Below are 26,226 nucleotides of genomic sequence, written 5' to 3'. Positions count from 1 at the left end.
TAATTACACAAAAATTTTATTTTTACGGAATATTTTTAATTAAAACATATAAGTTTAATAAATAAATAAATATAACAAAATAAAAGACGGAGATCGATGAATATTATGAAACTAACAGTTCCCAGGCGTCAGCAGTTGCGGTTTTTCGTTTATGAGGGGTTGTTTATCGGTCGGGCATATCGTTATCCTAAAATAAAATGTCACTTTAAAATAAAACCACAGACCCATACATAATAACCCTACCTTATAATAACGGATAGACGGATATAATAATTCAATCAACGCTATATTTTATTAAATCAATCACTTAAATCGGATGGACCTGGATAACGTGAATACTCTATAACTTCGATGATTTTTGATGAAAAAAAAAATTTGGTATTGATACTTTAATGTTAATTTTTTTTATGTTTTAATTTAGATTTAACGGGAAATTACCTTATTTTTTAATTTTAAATGGATTTTGCGGTAAGTATGGTTTTACATGTTTTATATTTGCCATCATTACATGGTAACACACCTATATTCACCAAATTTCATTTTCAAGAAATAACGAAGCCATAGTGTTCCCGTTTGGTGTTTTTTTTTAAATTCTGAACATCTGTTTTTGTAGGAAATTGAAAGTATTTTAAATATGATTTAATTTAAAATTAAAATGTTTAAAGGACTTCTAGAAAATCAAATATTTCATTCAAATCAAATAGAATTTTCTAAAAACTTTTATTTGCTTCAATTACAAATTTACAGTGAACCTGAATGAATAGACCAAAACCCTGAAATTTTTAACCTAAAAACATAACCTAACACAATTTCCAAAAATTCTTGCAATGTCTAAGGACACAGCGAAATTAATACGTTCTTAATATTTAATTTATATTTTAACCTCATAGCTTAATGCTGTATGGAAGATGATTATATAATTTAATAGAAGTAATTACAAAACTATTGTATATAAGACTTTGTCCTAGTGGTATATGAATGTAAATTTTTATGAGTAATAAATTTAAATAGCTTGTTTTTATAACATATATTTTATTTACACAATATATAACAAATATACGAATTAAACTGATTAACCAAAGGTAAAAGGTTTATTTAATGTCTCTAGAATTATTTTGAAAAATTATTATTTTTCAAATTATCTTAGAAAATTGAACCCGATAGATGCATGTAAGATCGCTACTGAACAAAATTTGGTGTAACTTGGTTGCTATGATAGTGAGGAAGGTAATTTAAGAAATTATTAATTTTTAAGATATCTTTAAAATTTAGGTCCGATAATTGCATTTAGGATTGGCGGTGAACAAAATCAGCTGCAACTTCTTTGGTATTATAGTTAAAAGGATGATTTAAATGGTGCTGAGTAACCAAAAATTAAAGGTTTATTTAATGTTTCTGGAGTTTTTTTTTGAAAAATTATTATTTTTTAGGATATCTTAGAAAATTGAATTAGGTAGGTGCATCTAAGATCGACACTGACCAAAATTTGGTGTAACTTGGTGGTTATGAAAGTGAGGAGGGTGATTTAATTGTGCTCGGTAGAGAAAGACTGAGGGTTGATTAATGTTCCTATGATTTTCTTAAGAAATTATTAATTTTTGAGATATCTTTGAAATTTAGGCCCGACAGTTGCATTTAGGATTGACGAAGAACAAAATCAGCCGCAACTTTTTTGGTATTATAGCTAGGAGGATGATTTAAACGGTGCTGACTAACCAAAAATTAAAGGTTTATTTAATATCTCTAGAGCTTTCTTGAAGAATTAATATTTTTTAAGATAGGATGTTGATAAGAGAGGATGATTTAAACGCTGCTGCCTACCCCAAAATTAAAGGTTTATTTAATGTCTCTAGAGTTTTTTTAAAGGAATTAATATTTTTTAATATATCTTAGAAAATTGAACCAGATAGGTGCATCTAAGATCGCCACTGAACGAAATTTGGTGTAACTTTGTTGCTATGAAAGTGAGGAGGGTGATTTAATAATGATCGGTAGAGAAAGACTGAGGGTTGATTAATGCTCCTATGAATTTTTTAAGAAATTATTAATTTTTGAGATATCTTTGAAATTTAGTTCCGACAGTTGCATTTAGGATTGATGGTGAACAAAATTAGCTGCAACTTCTTTGGTATTATAGCTAAAAGGATGATTTAAACGGTGCTGACTAACCAAAAATTAAAGGTTTATTTAATGTCTCTGCAGTTTTTTTGAAAAATTATTATTTTTTAAGATATCTTAGAAAATTGAACCAGATAGGTGCATCTAAGATCGCCACTGAATAAAATTTGGTGTAACTTCGTTGCTATGATAGTAAAGAGGGTGATTTTAATAGTGATCGGTAGAGGAAGGCTAAGGGTTAGTTGATGTTTCTATGATTTTTTAAAGAAATTACTAGTTTTTGAGATATCTTTAAAATTTAGGTCCGACAGTTGCATTTAGGATTGATGGTGAACAAAATCAGCTACAACTTCTTTGGTAATATAGTTAAAAGGATGATTTAAACGGTGTTGACTAACCAAAAATTAAAGGTTTATTTAATGTCTCTAGAGTTTTTTTGAAGAATTAATATTTTTTAAGATATCTTAGAAAATGAACTGAACCAGATAGGTGCATCTAAGATCGCCACTGAACAAAATTTGGTGTAACTTCGTTGCTTTGAAAGTAAGGAGGCTGATTTTAATAGTGATCGGTAGAGAAAGACTAAGGGTTAGTTGATGTTACTATGAATTTTTTAGGAAATTATTAGTTTTTGAGATATCTTTGATATTTAGGTCCGACAGTTGCATTTAGGATTGACGGTAAACAAAATCAGATGCAACTTTTTTGGTATTATAGTTAGGAGGATGATTTAAACGGTGCTGACTAACCAATAATTGAAGATTTATTTAATGTCTCCAGAGTTTTTTTGAAGAATTAATATTTTTTAAGATATCTTAGAAAATTGAACCCGATGGTGCATCTATGATCGACACTGAACAAATTTTGGTGTAACCTCGTTGCTACGATAGTAAAGAGGGTGATTTTAATAGTGATTGGTAGAGAAAGACTAAGGGTTAGTTGATGTTCCTATGAATTTTTTAGGAAATTATTAGTTTTTGAGATATCTTTGAAATTTAGGTCCGACAATTGCATTTAGGATTGGCGGTGAACACAATCAGCTACAACTTCTTTGGTATTATAGTTAGGAGGATGATTTAAACGCTGCTTACTAACCAAAAATTAAAGGTTTATTTAATCTTTCTAAAGTTTTTTTGAAGAATTAATATTTTTTAAGATATCTTAGAAAATTGATCCAGATAGATGCATCTAAAATCGCCACTTAACAAAATTTGGTGTAACTTCGTTGCTTTGAAAGTAAGGAGGCTGATTTTAATAGTGATCGGTAGAGAAAGACTAAAGGTTAGTTGATATTCTTATGATTTATAAAGAAATTATTATTTTTTCAGATATCTTTAAAATTTAAGTTGCATTTGGGATTGACGGTGAACAAAATCAGCTGCAACTTCTTTGATATTATAGTTAGGAGGATAATTTAAACGGTGTTGAATAACCAAAAATTAAAAGTTTATTTCATGTCTTTAGAGTTTTTTTGAAGAATTAATATTTTTTAAATATCTTAGAAAATTGAATCCGATAGGTGCATCTAAGATCGACACTGGACAAAATTTGTTGTAACTTCGTTGCTACGATAGTAAGGAGGGTGGTTTTAATAGGCATCGGTAGAGAAAGACTAAGGGTTAGTTGATATTCCTATAACTTTTTTAAGAAATTATTAGTTTTTGAGATATCTTTGAAATATAAGTCCGACAGTTGCATTTGGGATTGACGGTGAACAAAATCAGCTGCAACTTCTTTGGTATTATAGTTAGGAGGATAATTTAAACGGTGTTGACTAACCAAAAATTAAAGGTTTATTTCATGTCTTTAGAGTTTTTTTGAAGAATTAATATTTTTTAAGATATCTTAAAAAATTGAACTCAATAGGTGCATCTAAGATCGACACTGAACAAAATTTGGTGTAACTTTGTTGCTATGAAAGTGAGGAGGGTTATTTTAATAATGATCGGTAGAGAAAAACTAAAGGTTCATTTAATTTTCTTACGAATTTTTGAGAAATTATTACTTGTTAAGATATTTTCAAAATTTATATCCGACAGTTGTATTTAGGATTGACGCTGAATAATATCGGATATAACTTATTTAGTGTTATAGTTAAGAGGGTGTTATATTTAAACGGTGCTGCCTTATCAAAAATTAAAAGTTTATTTAATGTCTCTAGAGTTTTTTTGAAGAATTGATATTTTTTAATTATCTTAAAAAATTGAACCCGATAGGTATATCTAATATCAACACTGAACAACATTTGGTGTCACATCGTTGTTATGAAAGTGAGGAGGGTGATTTTAAAAGTGATCGGTAGAGAAAGACTAAGGGTTAGTTGATGTTCCTATAAATGTTTCAAAAAATTATTATTTTTTGAGATATCTTTGAAATTTAGGCCCGACAGCTGCATTTAGGATTGACGAAAAACAAAATCAGCTGCAACTTCTTTGGTATTATAGTTAGCAGGATGATTTAAACGGTGCTGACTAACCAAAATTTAAAGGTTTATTTAATGTTTCTAAAGTTTTTTTAAAGAATTAATATTTTTTTAAATATCTTAGAAAATTGAACCCGATAGGTGCATCTAAGATCGACACTGAACAAAATTTGGTGTAACTTCGTTACTATGATAGTAAGGAGGGTGGTTTTAATAGTGATCGATAGAGAAAGACTGAAGGTTTATTTAATGTTCTTACGAATTTTTTGAGAAATCATTACTTGAGATATTTTCAAAATTTATGTCCGATAGTTGTATTTAGGTTTGACGCTGAACAAAGTCGAATATAACTTATTTAGTGTTATAGTTAGGTGGGTGATTTAAATGGTACTAACCAAAAATTAAAGATTTTGATCTCCTCAACTTTTGTGCAAAATTTTTTCATTTCTTTAATTTATCTTTTCATAATAGTACAACGCTATTTACTTAAATACATCCAAATTTGGCAATTATGCTGGTGCTTTATTAACATTTGGGCAAAATATAAAGCAACCAAGTTCAAAGCCTGTACCTATGATGTGTTATTAATGATAACATTTTTTAACAAGTTTAAATGTTCAAATAAATGTATTGATCCAATAAAATGCATATTACCTATACCTGCAGATAATATTCATCACTGCAACTCCATCATGCCTAGCTATTAATTTTAACTCTTCATTGGGGTTTTTCACACAATTGTCTCATTGAATCTTAATTAAGTTATTTTTTTCTTTTTAGCAAATAATTTAAAGTTTAATATTATAATTTTAGTATAATTATAATTTTATAATTAGCAAAAGTCTAATAGTTCAAGTCCTTATTGATACACTGTCTGGCAAACTCCAATTTTGGACGTCTAATTTCTCTCCTATTATTCTAATAAAAGGCTGCTTTTAGTATGTAAATTCTTTTTTTCTTTCCACCTTAACGCGTAAATTCAGGATACCTTTTTTAGGATTATTTGTAATTTCTCTTACTATCCATCTTTTTTCACGTTTATTGAAAATCTTACTAGAGACACACCTTTATTGATTTTTAACTTTAATATTATGGTAATGTTCAAAAAATGTACTGGTTGATGCAGATTTTTTAACGATTTTTGGATATGTCCATTTCTGGCTACATCCATTTTTGTGGTAAGTAATAATTTAATTTCTTTAAAATCTATTGTTGTCTCTAAATTGTATCATTAATGTATCATGTGAAATATTAAATTAAATAAAAAAATATTGCGTAAACACTTTATACTCTCCAAAATTAAAATTATTAAGATTTGTGATATCGAATACGTCTCAAGAAAATCTACAGTTATTTAATTCTCGTATTTCGTTCTTTTCAAATAAATATTGAACCTCGGTAAACCACCTTTGCTTTAGAGTTTTAGTTTAAAAAAGGTACTTATTGCTTACCTCTGTTGGTTTTCCAAACTTTCCACTGTAATTTTCGTTAAGTAAATTTTCGGTGTAGTCAAAAACCTCCATGTCAATGGATTAAAAAGGCTACTATTATGCCTCCACCGTACCTCAACTGCTCTTAGTTTCACTTCTTCAGCCGATACAACCTTCATGTATATCCCACCTAAAAAACGATTTATTACAAATAAAACTTTATATGAAGTAGAAAAAGTACCTGGCTGATAATATCCACTAATAAAACTAATTTCAGAGGTCTTAGCACCTTGTCCATCAATCGTATTGTGCATTTTAAAAATCAGTTCTCCAATCTCGCCGCCATGTTTTGTACTCTCGTTTGTGTCTGATACTTTAACTATTATTCTATAATGGCCTCCTAAAAATAAAAAAAAATATTTAAATACATTTTATTTGCAAGTGTAAGTAATACTCACTACAAAATGGTCTCTCGCTGCTAGTAATCAAATACTGATTCAAGCTAAAATTCATGCCATCACCATAAAATTTATTATAGTGTTTTCTCGAGTGATACCCGAATTTAATACATCTTTCTCCATATTTACCGCATTCCCAGCATTTGCCATCCACAAAGTCCTGGAAATAATTGAATAATAATAAAATTTATTTGAAACAACATATTATATCACTCACTTCATATGAGGTGCAAGAAATGGTGAGATATGAGCATGTAGGCCTGATGCTATCCAGATATAACTGATGTGCTCTTTGGTGATTACACCCAAGATATTTTTTAACACCTAAAAAACATAATTAATCAATGATAAATTAGTATTGAATATAAGTGTTTGGGTTCTATGACTGCTTTTATTTATCATATAAATAGATATATAATATGATATAATTAATTTTCATTACTAATAGGAAGTCTTTATAGAATTATTAAATAAATTTTTTGAATATATTCAGTGCTTTTCTTTAATGTCCTCCCCCCTACTTTATTTTTTGAACGGATCAATTAAAAATATTGAAACATGAGGTAATGCAATTGATGAATAAATACTATGTTTTAAAGCACAATTAACAGATGAAAATTTTAAGATGGCTAGAAAAAAAAATTAAATGGAAAGGGTGGTCTTGTGGCACATCATTTTAAAGCTCCTGACGAGTACTTTATAACCCTAGAATATAAATTCAATACCTTTACCTACTACAAAATAATGGAACATTTAATAATTACCTGAATACATTAACATTTAACTTGATATATCGAATAAATACATTGAGTTCAATTGAGAAGATGCTGGAAGTGGTTGCCTTGAACTTTTTGACACAAGAACAGTCGGTCCGAAATTTCACACCGAACATTTTCAAATACACTAACATCGATATTTCTACAAATATTCATTATTGTCTGTCGTAAATCCAATACTGAAGCAGGTTCAGTTTCGTACACCTTTGCTTCAAATAGCCGTCGAGGACCTGTGGAATGGCCAGCTCGCTTGCCAGATTTGATACCTCTAGACCTTTTTTAATGGGGCCAGTTCATTCATCAATTGCATTACCTTAAGTTTCAATATTTTGAATTAATTCGTTCAAAAAATAAAAAGGGGGAGGGAACATTAAATAAAAGCACTGTATAAATCAGTTAAAATTTGACAATATTATGTCTGTTTTTAAATTTGTTATGGTAGAATGCAAAAAAAACATTGAATGTTATTAATTAATGATAAACAATCGTATTCTTCAGTGATGAAAATCTTCATCAGTACTCCTAGCCGAGTCTCAGTAAGTGAGTGAGTCAGTAATGAGTTTTAAGATTTTGTAAAATATCAGGTTGATTACCGTAAATAAGGAAAAATTAATATATAGCAAAGAAATTAAATAAGGTAAGGTGGGGTAAGTGCGACCAAGAATTTTATTAGTACCTCTTTACATCTTCATATTTTTTTTAATATATACATTGCCGAATTAATTTTTGTTTGCGAACTTGTTCAGGAGTTTCCTATAAAGATATAGTATTAAAAATATAAAGACTTTTACAAATTTTGGAAATATAATAATATATATTTTTAGTTGCAGGTGATTGCTCTTTCCCAACCGGAGAGTGCAATTGGACATAAAATAAGAAGTTAAATCGTATTATAAAAAAGAACGCGAAAGAGCATCATATTTCTAGTAAGCTTAAAAAATCGGAATAAATTATATTTGTGATATATCTTTAATATAAAATGCATACCATCAGAAAAAAGGAAACAATATTTTAAAATATAAGCATATTTTTTATTTAAACCAAAGAAATGTAACATAAGTGGAAATTTGAGAAAAAGTACAAAAAAACCAAGTAAAGTCCACGTCTGACCAACGGTCTATTTAAACATTCCAAAACTTTATACTTATACACCACTGATTTGTCTTCTACGTCTGGGAAAATAAAAGTATTTTTGGGATATTTTTGCCCTACAGCAGCTTTCATAAATGAACAGTCATACATTTTAAATGGCTCAATTATTTCGGTCACTAAGCCAACGTATATTTTCTCACAACTTCGAGATTTGAATGCCACTTTTATGTATGTGCCTACGGCTAGATCTTTAGGCTGATCCTTATCTGAGGTTTTTTAATTCGCTCAAAGGTATGTTTTCTGAGCCATCAGATTTTTCAGTAATTTCCTGTACATCACAAAATCTTGAGAGGCTTTCTCTGGAACTATTTGATTCCAAATCTATGTCATCCTCGGTGTGAATATATGTTGGCTCTTCGTCATCTGAAGATTGAACTTATCTTCCTGTTTTTGTTTAGATTTCCATTTGTTCATTCCACTAGTGCTTGAAACATCCTTTTGCTCGATAAAGACTTTCGTAGTTTTGCTTTCAAGAATTATTGTGTGTGCCACTGTAGCAGTTAAAACTTCAGCACCTGCTGAAATTTTTTTCGCGGTCTAATCGCTTAAGGATTTTCCGATTTATTCAATCGTATTGTATCCAATAAAATATTTTTAAAACATGGGTCACTTTGCTCCGGTGTCTTTTCGGTTATAATGTCTGTAGGTTTATCTGATACTGATGGCTTATTATTGTTTTACTGCTCAAAATTGTTGGTATTTTAACCATATATCACGATCATAAGTATCAGGGGTTATAACATTCCTATTAAATGGTAAAATTTCTCCTTTTAGAAATCCGCTTTTAATAATTGGCCCAAATCTTTCCAAAGAGGAGTGCAAACTCCCATTGTAAAACACACCTTCCTGGATTCTTTCGTTGCCAAACACACAAACTTTCATCCCAAAATACTTTAACTGATTTAAAAACAGAAAGGTCTAGGGGTTGCAACAAATGACTTGTATGGGCTGGTAATTTTAAAATTTTAATATTTTAGGTTTTTGCAAACTGTACAACTTCTTCGGTAATATGGATGGCATGTCCGTCGTATATCAGCAGCACAGGTCTCTCTTCAGTGAATGTAGTCCCCAAATTATTCTTTAAAAAGTTAATAAAGATTTCGCAGTTAAGGACCATAAGTTGAATCCCTTAAAAATTACTAAAGGTGGTGTTTTTTCACCACTAGCATTAGCAGCTACCAAACACGTGAAGTTTTCTTTTCCGGTGCCTCCAGTAATTCTAGACGACGGTTTTCCCTTTTCTGCTACAACTCTCGTTTTACTAGGATCTGTACATATACTCGTTTCATCCAAATTCCATATGTCCGAGTTCCGTTTGTCAGCCAAATTTAACCGTTGAAGGGCTCCCTCAAGTAAATTGAAATATTCATTTATAATAAACGGATCGGTTTGCTTTTTTCGAACGTATTCAACCGATTGCGGTTTTTTTATTGCTATCGTCATCATCTGATGACGCCGTCTAAAAAGAATAAACCAGTCTTTGCCAGGACGTCCGTTTTTAAAGGGTGTTTTAATTTGATGCGATTCACATACTGTTAAATGACGTCCAAAAGCTCTTTTCGTGAAAGACCAAAACCACTTTTTCCTAAAGTTTTTAGATACTCGACTAGCAATGCTTCATCCTCTTTTTTTAACGCTGTACAACACCCTTCAGTTTGGCTTTTTTTGCCACGACGACGACCAGACAGATAGCACTGTAAAGTACTGTATGGAATAGAGTATCTTTTTGAGGCAGCTCTTAAGAGTTTATGCTCTGAATCGCAGCCGTAATAGCTTCTTTTGTATAACCTGTTCCTCTTTGTGTCTTGCTTTTATAGCTTCTAACCATCTAAAACCAAAAAACACCCATCGAGAAAGTGCAATCAAATGATATTTGTATATAGGGAAAGTTGAACTTAATGATTGCACTTTCCCTACAATATGTGGTTGCATTTGCCCCACGGTCGATTTTCGACGAGGCAAGTGCAATCATGTAAACAAACAAAAAATAATTGGCGATACTTATTTAAAACAATAAATACAATTCATAAATAATACCCTCATACCCTATTATTTCACCTAAAATAATATACTCACCTTCAGTTTTTCGGCAAAAGCCAGCAAATTAAAAATGCACGTGCTTCGCCTTAATGCAGTCTCTCGCGCTTAGCTTGAAACTAAGACGTATAAACAATAGATGCATTACTGTAAAGATTCGGTCTTTATGATGAGCTTTTAGGTTCACGTTAGGAACCAGATGGCGCTGGTTTTACTGGTTGAAATATACTAGCTTTGTGTGTGGCTTGCGTGGTTACATTTTCCCGCTTTTTGCACTTACCCCACCTTACCTTATTCGAATACAACACTAGACTTCAGTTTAAGTTTCTATGTACATGTTGATAATATTATATTTTATATTGAGAAAGTTTTCTAAGAAGCTTGGATTTATTACTATGGTAAAGATTTGTCACTGCCTAATTAATTGTTTTTATACAATGCCATATTCTTCTAGTATTTTTGCACTTTTGCTTAACTTTGTCTCAATTTAAAATCAACCAGTTAGAAGTAATCCAAAAAGATGAATTTTACATAAATCTATTATCTCTCAAATAGATAATTGCGTTTAATGTCCATGAATTAAAATACTTAAAGGCACAAAAATAGTCAAATGATTTATTTACGCACTTAAAATTTCCCTTATTATTCAATTTTTTAAATAGTAATAAGTAGGTACTAAGTAAATTAAAAATTACTTGAAAGTTTATAATTAAAGAAGTTTTTCCTTCTATATAAAATATCTTTTAAAATTCTATTTTAATTACATATTTAATTTTAAAAATTCAAGATTTTTGAAGTTTTTCTTAAATAATTGTTTTTTTGTTGTTTAAATACTTTAAGCAATACAGATTTCGAATTAAATTCTAAATATTCTTAAATTTTCACGTTACACGTGTTTCAACTTTATCTTGCCTATTTTAAAGTTCTTTACAAATTTATTTTATACATATTGTAAGATGTAAGTTTTTTTTTCTTTAAAAAATATTAAACTAGACTAAACACTTCATCCCATTTCTTTTAACGCCGCAATAACTATTAAGATTAAGAAAGAATTTATGGACAAGCCATACAAGAGTAATTCGATACTTGAGGTTCGATCTCATAAACATCCAGTCTAAGAGCCCTGAGATCAAAACTTTGCTTAAAAGATCTTTTTAAAACGTATTCGACTTTTGAAGTAAAAGTAGCGTGCGTGAATATTATTTGTTTTAAGTGCTTGTGCCTTATTTTGGATTATTTTTATACTGGTGAGTTTTCTCACGGAGCATATCCAATTTTCATTATTTTTTATTTCCTATTTTTATTGTTGTTGCTATTTACATTTCAACATTTTATTTTAAATATATGTGTTTTACAAGATAATAATAATATTTGACATAAAACATTTATTACCTGTTTAATCAACATAAAATATTTACAGATAATTCATTTATTAAAAGCAGAATGCTAGAGCTGTATATCATCTTTTTCCTTTTACGTAAAATGGCCATATAACGTAGATTTATTTACCAACAAGTTGCTTATTGTGGAGTGATTGAGCCACAGAGCAATCTTTCTGTATTGTGAGTGTTTGAGCCACTTGCAGAGCAATTATTTTCTTTATTGCTATTGTGGAGTGTTTGAGCCACTTATAGATTTGTATGTTGCAGACTACGTTTTCCTGTACTATTTATAGTATGAAACTATACCTTTTCAAATATCCTATTTTACTATCTGTTTAAGCAGTTAATAGCACATTTATATTGCGCTAGTGGGTGACAGACACAATGCGTAATAATATTCCAAATATAATAAATAGCTGTTAAATAATAATTTAACTAGTTACAAATGTTTAAATCTTTTAGTAATCAAAATATCTAAATACTAAATAAAATAACATAATTAGGAAATTGGTTGCTCAACGCATTTATTTTTTCCAGGTACGTACGTTATGTCATCTTACATTTGACTACGCCCCATATATTAAAATATTTATTTACCGCCACCGGATTTAAATTTAACATTTTTGGCCTGACAATATTTTAATAAACAAATTAAGTATTCATAATAAAGATTAAAATATCTCAAAATTCAAATTTCTTAAAGTTTTCGTCCACTTTATTCCCTCTTATTTAATATTTTTTTTGTCGTAAAAATACAAAAAATTAAAATATCGAAATAAGAAAATTATATTTCTAAAACGAAAAAGCCTTAAAATTAATTTCTTTAGGTTTCTTCAAAATTTTTCTCCTATTTAATAATTGTTTTATTTCATTTGAACTATTGATTTTAAAAATTTTAAGAGTTTTTTACTTTGATTCGATTCGAATTTAATCGATTGTTATTTGAAACGAAAAGCTGTTTATCACCCAATATCAATTAAAATAAGGACCTCCGACACAAAAAACGCTTGGAAAATAATGTACCAAATTAAGGCAAAACTTTGGGATATGGTTAATCCGATCTGAAAAGTCATACATAATATATTACCACTATTGGAAATGCACATAATCTTATTGACTTATTAATTTTTTTTATTTATTCTCTCTATCAATGACAATCGAAATTCTGTTTAATATTTTTTAGGTTTTTCTGTAACATTTTGACAGATAAAATGTAATATATTTATTTTTCCTTTTCTATTTAGTAAAGATTATGAAACATCTTTATCCTCCTTATATTCTCTGCCATTTTATCCAAATTTTATTAAATAAAAATTCTGCTACGTATAAACTTATTACATATGTAAAGTTTCATTTTGTTCTTCTGAAAAATTTGAGGTTTTTTATATTTCCTAAATTATGTTTAATTAATTAATTATGTCTGATAATAAAATCTAAATATTGCAATGGTTTAAATATATTTTAAAGTTTTAAATTTGGTGCCTTGGTGCTCTTGGGTATTGAATTGCTAATATTTCCCATAAATCAAAAAGTTTTAGAGATACTAGAAACAATGTTATAGGAAACTATTGGATAAGAATGCTCTTTTTTCACTAAGTATCCTTTAAGTATCTTCTAATTATTTCGTGAAAATATTCTTCATAATATACCTAACATAAAATTACCTAAACAAAACTTTACTTAAGCAAATTCTTAAGCTAGATTTATGTTTTTACCCTCAAGTCTATGATCAAGAATTCGTCTTTATTAATCTGACAATATTTTAATTGGTTAATAAATTATGCCCAAAAATAACTCTAAATAAATAAAAATTATGAAGTTGCAATATCCATTTCAAAGTTTAAAATGTTGATAGTTCTTTATATTTAGTGGATAAAATTACACCTAACTAAAAAAGCGAGAGTATCGGAAAAAGAGAATATCATATAAAAATATTCAGTACATACCATTAAAAACGCTTCCTTTTTCATCTTTAATAAATTGAACCATACTCTTGCCACACCCTGGCTGGTTACTGCCACCGTTAGGAAAAAAGTCTATGTGACCTAAAAACTTCGCCTGAATTAAACAAAAACACTGTTTGAACTACTGCTAAACACCGCCTTTTATAACATGGAATTTTTTCAATCATCCACTGTATATTTACCTATACTTTCAGTCATTCCCAAGCTGCCGCGTATAAATTGACTGGCATCGGAATGGATAATATCCACATATTTGGCAGCGGTCCTGTCCAAACGTACCGGTCTGGCAGCGTGGGCAAAATGTGGCTCAGCGGGGTCCAGACCTGAGATTCTTCCCAGATTTAAGCCGAAAACCTGGTAAAAGGGGTATTTTAATAAGTTCTCGATTCTAGGAGCATAATAACTATCCCTTACATCTTGTAAAGTATATCCTATATATCCACACAAGTGGGCACCTAAAGAATGTCCAATACAGTGGACGTGCTCTACTCCTAAATTTTCGGTGTATTGTGCAACGTCGTTTAGTAGATGCGCAGTCATTGTGCCTAAAAAAATAAATAATAATGGAAAAAATGTAGGTAAATATTGTGTAATTAAATTTCATCATACGAGTATTACGTAACAGTTATAAACCCAGAGCAACACGGTTTTATTCAAGGTAGGTCTATTACTAGTATACAGCGGATTTTCAAAGTTGAGTTGAGTATTTTAACACCTTGTAGGACTCGTCAAAGGAAGTTATTATACCGAAAATCATCTATATAAAAGTTGCATAATAAGTGTTAGTTACTTCACATTATTGAAAATATAATTTTCTAAATCTTTATTAAGTTAAATAGTTATCGTTTTTACAACAAATTTCTAAAACTGTCCCCATTTGTTCGATTATCACACAATCTTGCTGGGCGTATCCACAAAACTCTTTACAAGCTTTGAAAATAAAATCCTGGTGTTCATGAATTAAATCACAAGAATTATCAATGCGCTCTTGCAGTTCTTTCGGAGTATCCTATCTCCATGATGCACCAACTCTTTGAAATATCCCCACAGAAAAAAATCCCAAATCTGAGGAGGCAGGAGGCTAAGAAATGGATCCATTGCATCCTATATTCTCGTTTAAAATGTGGTAGAGCCCCAACATGTAGAAACCACATATTCTGTTTTACATTTAGAGGAACATCTTTTAGTAATTGTGGCAGATTGTGTCCAAGCAAATGTAAATAAGTTTCATCAGAAAAAAGTAATTATACATTAGTAAATATAAAACTAAATAATAAAGTAGATGAAATTGATATGATTTAAGGAGCTCATTTTAACCAACGGATTAGGTTTTCCACCTATATTTCTTATACTATATCTGGGGCAAAAGACTTATCTGCAAGCCACCCTCAGGCTCCTCTCTTTTACTCAAATTAGACCAAAGCAAGAATGTTGTACCATATTCTGGTATCCAGGTATGGAGTTACAAATCTTCATCCATCTATGCAGTAGTTGCTGAAGATTGAATTTCTCAAAAATCAAATAATTATATGATCTCACTTTTTAATTTAAAACTATTTCTCTAATTTGTTAAAAGAAGAGTAACACAGAGGTCCCACTTCATCAGACAAATTAGCCCAATACATGTATGACATGGACTTTTGCCTTGTTTTTGACAGCATATTAAATTGATTTGTGATCTGTAAAGAACTAATTAGATGAACTTATACCATAACAGTCTTATAATAAATATGTTTAGCTTCCTTACATAGCAGATCCGCCAAATATAATTTCTAGCCCAGTCAATGTTAATTAAATGGCTGCTTGAAAGCATATTTTGAAACCAACTGAAACATCATTAAATTGTTTTGTTTTACCAACTTCCTCATTATTTCTTAATAACGCAATTAAGAGATGGGGTTTAAACAACATGAACTTTAATTTGTTAATGTTCCTATGAGTTTGTTGATGTTTTATTAAATTTTGACACAAAACTTAAACTTCAGTCTATGGAAATAGCGCCAAAAACCTCTTTTGCGGATACGAAAATGGACAACATTGCATAAATGATTTACACAGAACAATATTTTCCGCCTCTGGGTTCGTTAGGATACACAGTTAGGATAACTACTTTTTCGATCATTTAGATAATCGGTCGATAATATATCGGGCAAATAATTACAACAAATCATCTTAGTTCCAAAAAATAAAATATTCCTCCCTTTTAGTTTTTGTACTATAATCCAACATTTTTTTTGGAATTCATTCAAAAAATCAGTAGGCAAATTGAATAGTAAAATTTAGAGTCAGTCATGGATATTAAAGCAAGAAAAATCTTGTCAAGAGATTAGATTACTGCATGAGCTTATATAAGATGATTCGCTCGTAGACTCCAGTTTTGGAAAACTCTCAAAATGTGTGACTTAAATCAATTTTTCCATGAAATAGTTCTCCTGCTACATCTTAATTCATCATCCTCCCTTTGCATCTAATTTCTGCCTATTATTCTCTATTTTAAGCGCTCTGCATCCAGTTTGTGGTTATTCTTTTGATATCATCCATCCATCGCGTCGAAAGGTCTTTCCCTGTTTCTCTTGTCAGCTTGGTCTCCACTCGAGCAATTTTTGAATATCTGCCATGCGGTTTACATGTCCAGCTCAGTTCCACTTAAGCTTAGTAGCCAAAACATCAGCCAAGACATCATTTGTAATGTAGTCACGAAATGACACACCAAGCATCGACCTTTCCATCTTGTATTATATCATCCTTAACTGATGTGACTGTAAGAGTTAAAGTTTCGGCGCAGTAGGTCATAACCAGTAAAGTGCACCGATTTAGAGAAATTGAGAGATTACTCTTAAATACATCTGTAGTCTGTCATATGCAGCCCAAGAAGAGCGTAAGTCTTCTTTATAATAAAATAAGCACATATTTCCTGAAGATTTTCTAGCATTTTCCCGATATCGTGTAAGTTATCAGATAGTAAAGCTTTATCATTCGCGAGGCGCAAATTTGTTTACGCCATCTATTATTTAAACTCCATTCAAGCATCCCGAAAGCGTATTTAAGAACGGTGATAAACTGCTTGGGTGACATAGTATCAACCTGTCGTACACCTTTACCGATTCAACGGTGTCAAAGGCCTTATGGAAGGCCACAAGAGGTCTATTGTATTCGATTGATTTTTCAATCACAGTTTTGATACTATAAAGATGGTCTTTGGTTCTAAATGCTCTGTCGAACCTGGCCTGTTCTATTGGTTGATAAAATCGTTTTTTTTTCAAGTCGTGCATTAATAATTGAACCACCAGTTAGAAGTAGGGAATAAACACCATATAAATTACAGAGATATTGAAGCGTCAAATATGCCAGAGTTTTAAGAGGGAAATAAATCCCGGAATTATTTCTTTCTTCAAACGTATAATTGGATTGTTTTGTCACGTGGATTTTTGTCGGGTTAACGGTGCAGCGCATGTTGTATCCTAATAATGAACAATTCAGTTATTGTTGACATTCACATCGGCCTAGTTCTTGTTTTGTTTATGAGTTGATATTTATATAAAAAAATGTCTAGTAGTGATAGTAGCAGTAGTGAGGACAGCAACACATTTATTTTAATTAGTTCTTTTTTACATGAAACAGCAAAAAGTATTGACATTATGTCAAGAAAAAGAAAATGTCGGAGCTATTGTTTTTGACTACATGCAAGACCTTCCGCTTCCAAAAATACCAGTGCAGGAAATGTTCTATCTCAGGAAACTATGGCTTTACGTGTTTTGTGTCCACGATTTAAAAACAAACAATGCAGACTTTTACACATATCATGAAGAAGTAGCGAAGAGAGGACCTGATGAAGTCTGCAGCCTACTTTGAAAAACAATCCAGCATATGGATCCCGTTATCAAGGAACAGTGACGCTTGCGGCTGTCAGAACAGCAATAATACCCTGATACGCTTCATGCTCATGTTGGTTTCAACTGGACGATTCGATAAAATATAGTAGTACTTTCCTGTGGGTGGACATTCCTTTTTACAGTGCAATCGAAATTTCGGAACAGCAAAAAGACTTAGAAGAAAATATAGAATTTACGTACCAGAGGAGTATAATATACAAAACAAGAGGATTTTCAGTAACAGAAATTACCTCAAAAGATATATTGAACTTTAAAAATATCTGGCGAAATTATTACAAAAAAACTAGTAAGCCACTAGTGGACAAAAGTTGTACATTTATGATTTCTAAATATAAATATTTAGAGTATTGTTCCTCCCATAAAGGCTACGTAACAGCTTCAGAACAAATAGATGGCATGCTGAAATATACTACCAGAGCAAAAATACCAATTAACCAGAAAAAGATGGAAGACGTTCAGAAAATCATTCAGTATATTCCAGAAGACAAAAAACAATTCTATGAGAATATCCTTACATGGCCAACTACTACTGCCTCAGATGACACCATTGCGGAAGAAGGATAGCTTAACAGATTTTTGACTCAAGACTCAAGAATTTAATTTGATTATTTTTTATAAGTTATCTTGAATAAAAACAAGTTTTTCCATAAATGTTTGTGTCTTTTTTTTGTATACATTCCTTAAAAAAAAATTGTAAGTTGTAAGAAAGAAATACATCCAAAACTTTCTTATCATTTCTAAATAACTCGAATCAATGAATGGTTTCTTTCAATCTTAATTAACCTAAATAAACTATACTTTATATTAGATCTCATTATTACATAAGTAAAAAATTAAAGAGAAGAAATAAATAGTTTTTAGCGATTTCACAAAAATCTATTTTTTGGATTCATTTCCTTCATCTAGCTGGTAGTTCAATTCTCGTGAAGAGTTTATAGAGGTCACTAAGTATGATTATTAGTCAAGAGTTTTCCAGTTCAGCTGTATCATCTGTGGATCAAGATTATGATGGCGTATCTTGACTCACAGATTTAGCATGGCGTATGACCTATTTGAAAAAGACAGATATTAAAAACATTTTTTTGGGTAAATAGTTTCCAACTCTCAAGAGGCCTTATTATTTTTTGTTTTCCTTAGTACCAGCCTTACTACGTTTAGAGTAATATCAGGCAGTAATTTTGATCCTTGTTTAACCATTACTTTTTTAGTTGTGAATATGTGTAGTTCTGTTTTTGAGTATACATACATTTACCTAGTTGTGGCTTTTATAAACACAATGGTAAAAAATGTACTAGGCCTTTGTTTATTCTTTATCTTCCTGCTTTCTACGTCAGAAGAATGAATGAACAAAAAATTAAATAAATTTCATCATTACCGACAGAAGATACATAGTTAAAGACGTAATAAAATAAATTAAAGACACTGAATAAGGTAACCTTCGGAACTAACTTCGCAATTGTACGAGTCAAATTAATGATTTACGTTGGTAAGGAATATCATAAGCTGTTCACTACTGCCCTGGTAGAGAAGCAAAATGAATACTGCCCTACAACCATCAAAGAATCAAATAACCGATTATGCAAAAGATGAAACAAAGAAGGGACTTGACAACTAAAGAACTGACTGCTGCTGAAGAGCTAAGACAACTTAACATGGTGGTATCAAAAGCTATAAGACGCGACATTAGAAAAAAATAATTTTCTTTTCTTACTTTAGCTACTCACCTATTAATCTGATATTAGCGACTGCTTGTGTGTATGGAGGACTGGATCCTAAATGCCAATCGATGACTATGACGTTACAGTCTTCTTGATCCAACAACGCCTGAGATATGTCCTTTATCTGAAAAAAGAATTAAAATTACATGTTTCTTAGATAAATGCACCTTAATCTAACCAAACTAAAAATTCGGATATAAGAATATATTTGGCTGTGTTTTTTACTGAAGTCTTATCTTACCCAAAATATGCCCCCTCCTTCCATATATCCGTGGGTTATAATGTAAATGGGTTTTAAAGGCTCTATATCGGACGTGGTGACGTAGTCGAAATCATTTACATTAATTAGGCTCGGATTGTCCCGGATTCGTCTTGTGTAGACAAGGTAATTGGGTTCGATCTTGAAAAAAAAACATTTAAATTTAATTAAATAAGAATTAAACAGGAACATGACTAAGTATAAGGATAATGCTAATAGCGAATTATATTTTGCAAATAAGCGATTAAGAAAAAAAGGCAGATTATTATTTAACTATATTATTTTGTTGGCTATGTAGCGATTTACACGATAGATTTCAATGTAAGACTAAACAATTTTTTTACGCTTTTCTATTTATTAATGATTTATCTATTTATATGCAACGCTAAGGTTCATAGCAATTATTCCATACATCCTATTTTATTTGATTCTATAATTTTATTTATAGTATTCTTTTCACTGGAAGAGAGTAACGGTGGTGAAAGATTTTGGAATACTTCTTAAGGCAAAGCTTTCGTTATTCTCTTACATTGAAAAGTTTATTAAAAAAATCTCAAGATGTAGTAAGGACGTCAAAAAATTGAACTGTTCTTTAATGGTTTCTGGATTGCAGTATATTAGCGCCACCCTTTTACATCTCTCATATTGATAACGTTGAGAAAGAGGACATAGTTGGCTAACTACAAACAGTTTTTTTCTTATGTTCATTTTTTTCTTATGTTAGCCCTACCCTAAATTCCAAACGCAGCGGCTATAGTTAAACAGCAATTTCTGAGTATCTTTGAAAGACTGAACGAATCCGACGTTGAAATTAATGAAATATTTACACCAGCAAAAGTGAAAACTGTAGTAAAATCTTTAAAGCTTAAACCCGAACAAGTTAGGAATCGAAAATTTTTTCTCGTATTTGAGAGATTTTGGATAAGTTTTAACTGTAGCGCATTTTCTTCCAGAGAATATCGCGTAGTTTTTCTTATTTTCAATTCGTTTTTAATAGCTTGAAGTCACTTTATTTTATGCTAGGGAACTTAAGCAGCTATATAAGTCCTCCAAGGATTTGAAATAATTTTCCACGCTTTTGAGTTAATTGGGGCATTTTCCAGGAAATGTTCCATATTTTTTTAGGAATTTTACGTCCTTTTTGTCTATTTCCTGGGATATGAAATAATTTTAAACAGTCTTTAGGCCTTCCTATTTACTTTTTGTCTAAAAATAGATATTTCCATCCTTCAGGCCTTTTAACGAATCTATTTACTCTTCTCTTTCGAATCAACTTACCGAAATTTTAAATAATTGTTCATTTTATTACAAAAATTTGAAGAAATTTTTAATTTCTTCAGGTCATTTAATGTAATTATTATGGCTCCCAGGAATTTAAAATAATTTATAATTTTATTTCAGAGCATTTGACATAATTTTCCATTTTACAGGATATTTTACGTAATTTATGTCTCTCAGAAATTGGAAATAATTTTTTATTTGATTGCAGGGCATTTGACGTGATTTTACACATTTCTAGGTCGTTTGATATAATTATTTGTCTTTCATGAACTTGAACTAATTTTTCTTTTTATTCCAGAGCATCTGACATAATTTTCGAATTTTCCAGGTCATTTAACGTAATTATTTATGTCTACCATGAATTTAAAATAAATTTTCATTGTGTTCTAGATCCGTTGATATAATTTTTTACTTTTCCAGACCGTTTGACATACTTTTTTATATCTTCCAGGAATTTAAAATAAATACTAATTTGATTTAAGACAGGCCTTTTGATGTAGTTTTCCATTTTCCAGACCGTTTCATGTAATTATTAATGACTTCCGGTGCACAGGGGTAAGGGGGATGTTTCATTTACAAACATATCCATCGATTCTCTGTTGTCAAGTTTACACACAAAAGAGGATATTTTCAGCTATATATCAACGCACATAATAATGTTAATTTAACTTATTGCTGTTACATTTTGAATCAAAAATAGATATATCGTATTTTAAGCGCAAAAATAAGATCTTCAGCTGCGGAGCTATTTACATCTGTGGTCATAACATCATGATACTGTCATGATAAACGTAAAATTATAAAAACTTATTAAGAAATCTATAATATTTATAAAATATTTAATTTCCATAAAAATGCTTTATATTAGATAGGTACCTTTCTCTAAAGAAGTACGCTAAAAAAATGTATAAAGCGTTCATCAACGGTAATATTTTTTTATATTTGAAAGCATAATCTATTCTTAATAAATATTTATCAAGTCAATATTTATTGACGACGTTACTAGTAAAGATTCCTTGTGTCGGTGGAATCAACAGTATCAAGAGTATCTTATGATCTTTTATTGAAGAAAATGCTTCTTATTTTCTTAAAGAGGGAACAGTAGTATTGTTTTGTGCCTGCTGAAATAGGTGACAAATTTGATTGATATTATAAAGTGTTTTTTGGCCATTTCTACATATGCATTTGGCATCATTGCATCGGACAAACTGCTCATAGTTTCATGGCAATGCTACTTCTAGCCTTCCAATGTTCTAAGTCTAAAACTTAGGTAGAATTGTTTGGAAAAGTTGAAGAATCGAACGTTTTTTATGGTATTTTAGAGATTTAGTACACTTTTCTAGGCTTTTGTGGCTTTCGAGCATTTCCTTCCAGAGAATTTCCCATATAATGTCGCATTTTATTTTATACTAGGGAACTTAAGTATTATTTAAGTCTTCCAAGGATTTGAAAAAATGTTTCCATGCTTTTGGATCAGTTTGGGTATTTTCCAGGAAATGTTTTATATTTTTTTAGGCATTTTAGGTGTTTTTTTTGTTTCCAGACATATGAACTAAATTTAAGCGATTTCCAGAGTCTTTATTTATTTCTTTATTTTTTCTAAAAATAGATATTTTTTCCAGGCTTTCGAAATAACTTTTCACATTTTTTAGTAATTTGAGACTTCTGGACTTAATACCTTGACATCCGACTAAATACCTTTCAGATATTTAAAATATTTTTTTAATTTTATTCCAGGGCATTTGAGGTAATTTTCAATTCTCCAGGCTGTTTAACTTAATATTTATTTACATATTATAGACATTTTCTAAGGGCCATTTAACCTAATTGTTTATGTTTCCCAGAAATATGGACTGGTTTTTCATTTTTTACAGGCATTTGACGTCATTCTCCATTTTTCAGATCATTTATTGCATAATATATTAATGACTTTCAGTAATTTCAAATAAATTTGCAATTTATTCCAGGCGTAAATATTCATATTCTTTAGCAATTTGAAATTCATTTTTATTTTATTTAAGGCAGGCATTTAACGTAATTTTCCATTTTCCAAATCATTTCATGTAACTATTAAAGACTTCCAGAAATTTGAAATAAGTTGTCCTTTTATTCCTGGGTGTCTGACATGATTTTGCAATTTTCGAGATCACTTAAAGTAATTATTTATATCTTCCAAGAATTTGAAACACATTTTCATTTTATTTGAGGCATGCATTGGACGTATTTTCAATACTCCAGACCATTTCTGCATATTATTATTTAATATAATTATTAATGATTTCCAGAAATTAAAAAAAAAATATATTTTATACCAGGGCATCTGAGAATTTTTTAATTTTTCAGGTCAATTAACGTAATTATTTATGTCTTCGAAGAATTTGAAACACATCTTTATTTTATTTTAGGGCTTTGGATATCATTTATCACTTTTCCAGACCGTTTAACTTAATTATTTATATTTTCCAGGAATTTTAAATAAACTGTAATTTTATTTGAGGTAGAAATTTGCCGTAGTTTTCCATTTTTCAGATCACTTAACGTAATTATTTATATATTCCAAGAATTTGAAGCACATTTTCATTTTATTTGAGGCATGCATTGGACGTATTTAATTTTCCATTTAACATCATTATTTATATCTTTCAAGAATTTGAAATAATTTGTCATTTTATTCTATCTGACAAATTTTTCCAATTTTCCAGGTCAATTAACGTAATTATTATTGACTTCCAATAATTTCAAATAATTTTTTATTTCATTCCAGGGCATCTAACATAATTTTCCAATTTTCCAGGTCATTAAACGTAATTATTTATGTCTTTCAAAAAATTGAAAGACATTTTCATTTTGTTTGAGGGCCTTGGATATGATTTTCCACTTTTCCAGACTGTTTGACGTAATTAATTATATCTTCCAGGAATTGGAAAATAAATTTTAATTTGATTTTTGGCAGGTATTTGATGTAGTTTTTCAATTTCCAGGCCATTTATTATGTGATTATGTGAAATTATTTTTCATTTTATTTCAGGATATCTGCCATTATTTTCTAATTTGCCAGGTCATTTAACGTAATTGTGTATGTCTTCCAAGAAACTGATATAATTTTTTCACTTGTCCAGGCCGTTTGACATATTTATTTAAATCCTCCAGGAATTTGAAATAATTTTACAATTTTTTAAGTCATTTAACGTACTTATTTATGTCTTTCAAGATATCTGAAATAAATCTTAACTTTATTTAAGGCAGGCATTTGGTATAATTTTCCATTTTCGAGGGCATTATACGTAATTATTTTTGTCTTCTAGGAACTTGAAATAATTTTTTTCTACTCTCAAACAATATTTATACCTCTAAAGGAGTCATTCATTACTACTGAACAGCGGTAAACTGGCTAGTTTCCAGAGCCAGTGGTTACTTTAAAAAAACCATAAAAATTTCATTAAAAAAAATAATTTTTTCACAAATAGACAGAATAGCAGATCAAAAGGCCTTTAATAAGATACTTGCCAATATTTGTCTCATTCTATAAACTCAACCATTTTAAAGGTAGATGTAACCGGCTTGGAGATAAGGATGAAATGTCATCTGCAATCATTACTGAACATCCCACTCTGGTGGGATTTATTTAAATAAGGCAACGGACGTAATAAAGACAGATGTACCTAACCAGATCAGCTGGAATCAATAAAATCATTGTGTGCTTATACAGCAGAAACTTTAGCTATTCAGGAAGCGATAAGAAGCATAGGAGTACATGATACAAGAACGGCAATTGTTGCAGACTCATTGAATGCTCTTCAGGCTATAGCAAGGAAAGGAACATGACTATATAATGCTCAGTACAAAACAAGAATGAACTGAATTTTAATGGTACTATACTTGTTGTGGATACCATCACGCACGGACATAAAAGGAAATGATACTGCGGACAGGTTGGCAACAAAAGAAAGAACACAACAAAATATTAACCAATAATACCATATAAGTAAGTCGACTCCTGGTACTAATTAAAAAATACTTATGGCAAGAATTGGCAAACTTATACCAAAGATGGCCTCAGGGAGGAGGATGATATTATGTTGACATTCAACCAATACCTCAGAGAAGACCTTGGTTGTACGATGTAAAATATAAATCAAGGAGACAAATAACATTAACCTGCAGAATGAGAACCAATCATTGTTTGACACCAGAGTACCAAATTGTAAATGTGGTAACAAATGGTATTTAAATCATAATATATTGTTTTAATTGTGGGATACGAAATCTGCAGACAAAATGCTTTATAATGAATTAATAAAAGAAACAGGGGCACCAATAAACATTAAATCTCTTCAATTCATCATCTAAAGAAATAAACAAAATGATAAATTTTCTTATAAATGAAAACATCAAAATATAATCATTTAAGACCACCGGATTGCTATAGTTTTAATTGCTTTACTTTGCTTAATTTTGTACATTTTGCTTTTCTCTACACGTAATTGTATAATGCTTGTACAACTTTTGATTGCTTGTAGTATTCGCTATGTTCTTTTTTTCCTGGCTAGTGTTGTATAATGCTCTGAAAGCCACGGAGCGAGAAGCGAGTCTATATATGTTTTCCCTTTCTAAATCCTAGAATCGCGTTGTAAAGCAAGAATGTCAATGTATACCTTATGAAAGATATGGTGTGAAACTCAGAACTACTGGTACATCTCTCATAGGAAACTTTATTTGAGCGGCGGTTTGCAAAGACCCGAGCTCAATAATTAAAGAAGAAGAAGAAGAAGAAGAAGAAGAAGAAATACTGTGACGAGAAGGTAAAACTGGTAATGGTATAATTTGAATAAAAAAACTGGCTTTTACATGTTTATAACACATGACTGTTTTAAGTAGAAAAAAATATGTTTAAACAGCCTAAATACGATGTAGCTTCGAATAAATGAAAGAAAGAAACTCACATCGATTAACTCGTTTGGAAACAGGGATACTGGCCGATGTTCCGACGTCCATGGCGGCGATAATTGGAAACATCCATACATACCATAACACTTTTGTGAGTTGGTTTCTACAAAACAAAACCCAGATATAGTGGACGAACAACAAATTTAAAAAATTCCTCTTACCTTTTCCTATCCTCATATAATAATAATTATAAGAACTCTCATCCTGAATAATACTTTGATTCATAACATAAAACAAAGTCTGAAATATTAAGGAACTGTTATTAGGCACTGCCACCATTATTTCACTATGTAAAACACGCTTCCCACACAAAAAAATCCCGTGTCTTTGATGATCACTTAACTAAATAAAGATTAACGTTTAAATAAATTATCAAAAATTCGACAGAA

The 26,226-nt window shown here is 30.3% G+C and overlaps 1 protein-coding gene across 1 annotated transcript; it reads right to left on the bottom strand.

The window, feature by feature from the left end:
- Positions 1-14: 14 nt before the first annotated feature.
- LOC126742496 (pancreatic triacylglycerol lipase-like) lies at positions 15-26,226 on the bottom strand. Its single transcript, XM_050449137.1, has 12 exons — positions 25,999-26,226; positions 25,834-25,940; positions 19,592-19,750; positions 19,357-19,474; positions 14,154-14,284; positions 13,922-14,093; positions 13,722-13,820; positions 6,646-6,752; positions 6,429-6,588; positions 6,212-6,370; positions 5,992-6,160; positions 15-187 (listed from the first exon to the last, which is right to left on the bottom strand). Exons 1-12 carry the CDS (start codon positions 26,114-26,116, stop codon positions 112-114), a joined length of 1,575 nt encoding a protein of 524 aa, XP_050305094.1. The 5' UTR covers positions 26,117-26,226; the 3' UTR covers positions 15-111.

This window comes from Anthonomus grandis, chromosome 11 (assembly GCF_022605725.1).
Source record: "Anthonomus grandis grandis chromosome 11, icAntGran1.3, whole genome shotgun sequence".
NCBI lineage: Eukaryota > Metazoa > Arthropoda > Insecta > Coleoptera > Curculionidae > Anthonomus > Anthonomus grandis.
Note: the sequence above shows the minus strand (reverse complement) of the source record. Positions and strands in the feature narration are given on the sequence as shown.

Coding starts and splice junctions, on each gene's coding strand:
- LOC126742496 (XM_050449137.1), bottom strand. CDS start 26,116: ATGGTGGCAGTGCCTAATAACAGTTCCTTAATATTTCAGACTTTGTTT. Junction 25,941..25,998: donor TTATATGAGGATAGGAAAAG/GTAAGAGGAATT, acceptor TTTGTTTTGTAG/AAACCAACTCACAAAAGTGT. Junction 6,589..6,645: donor TTTCTTGCACCTCATATGAA/GTGAGTGATATA, acceptor AATTATTTCCAG/GACTTTGTGGATGGCAAATG.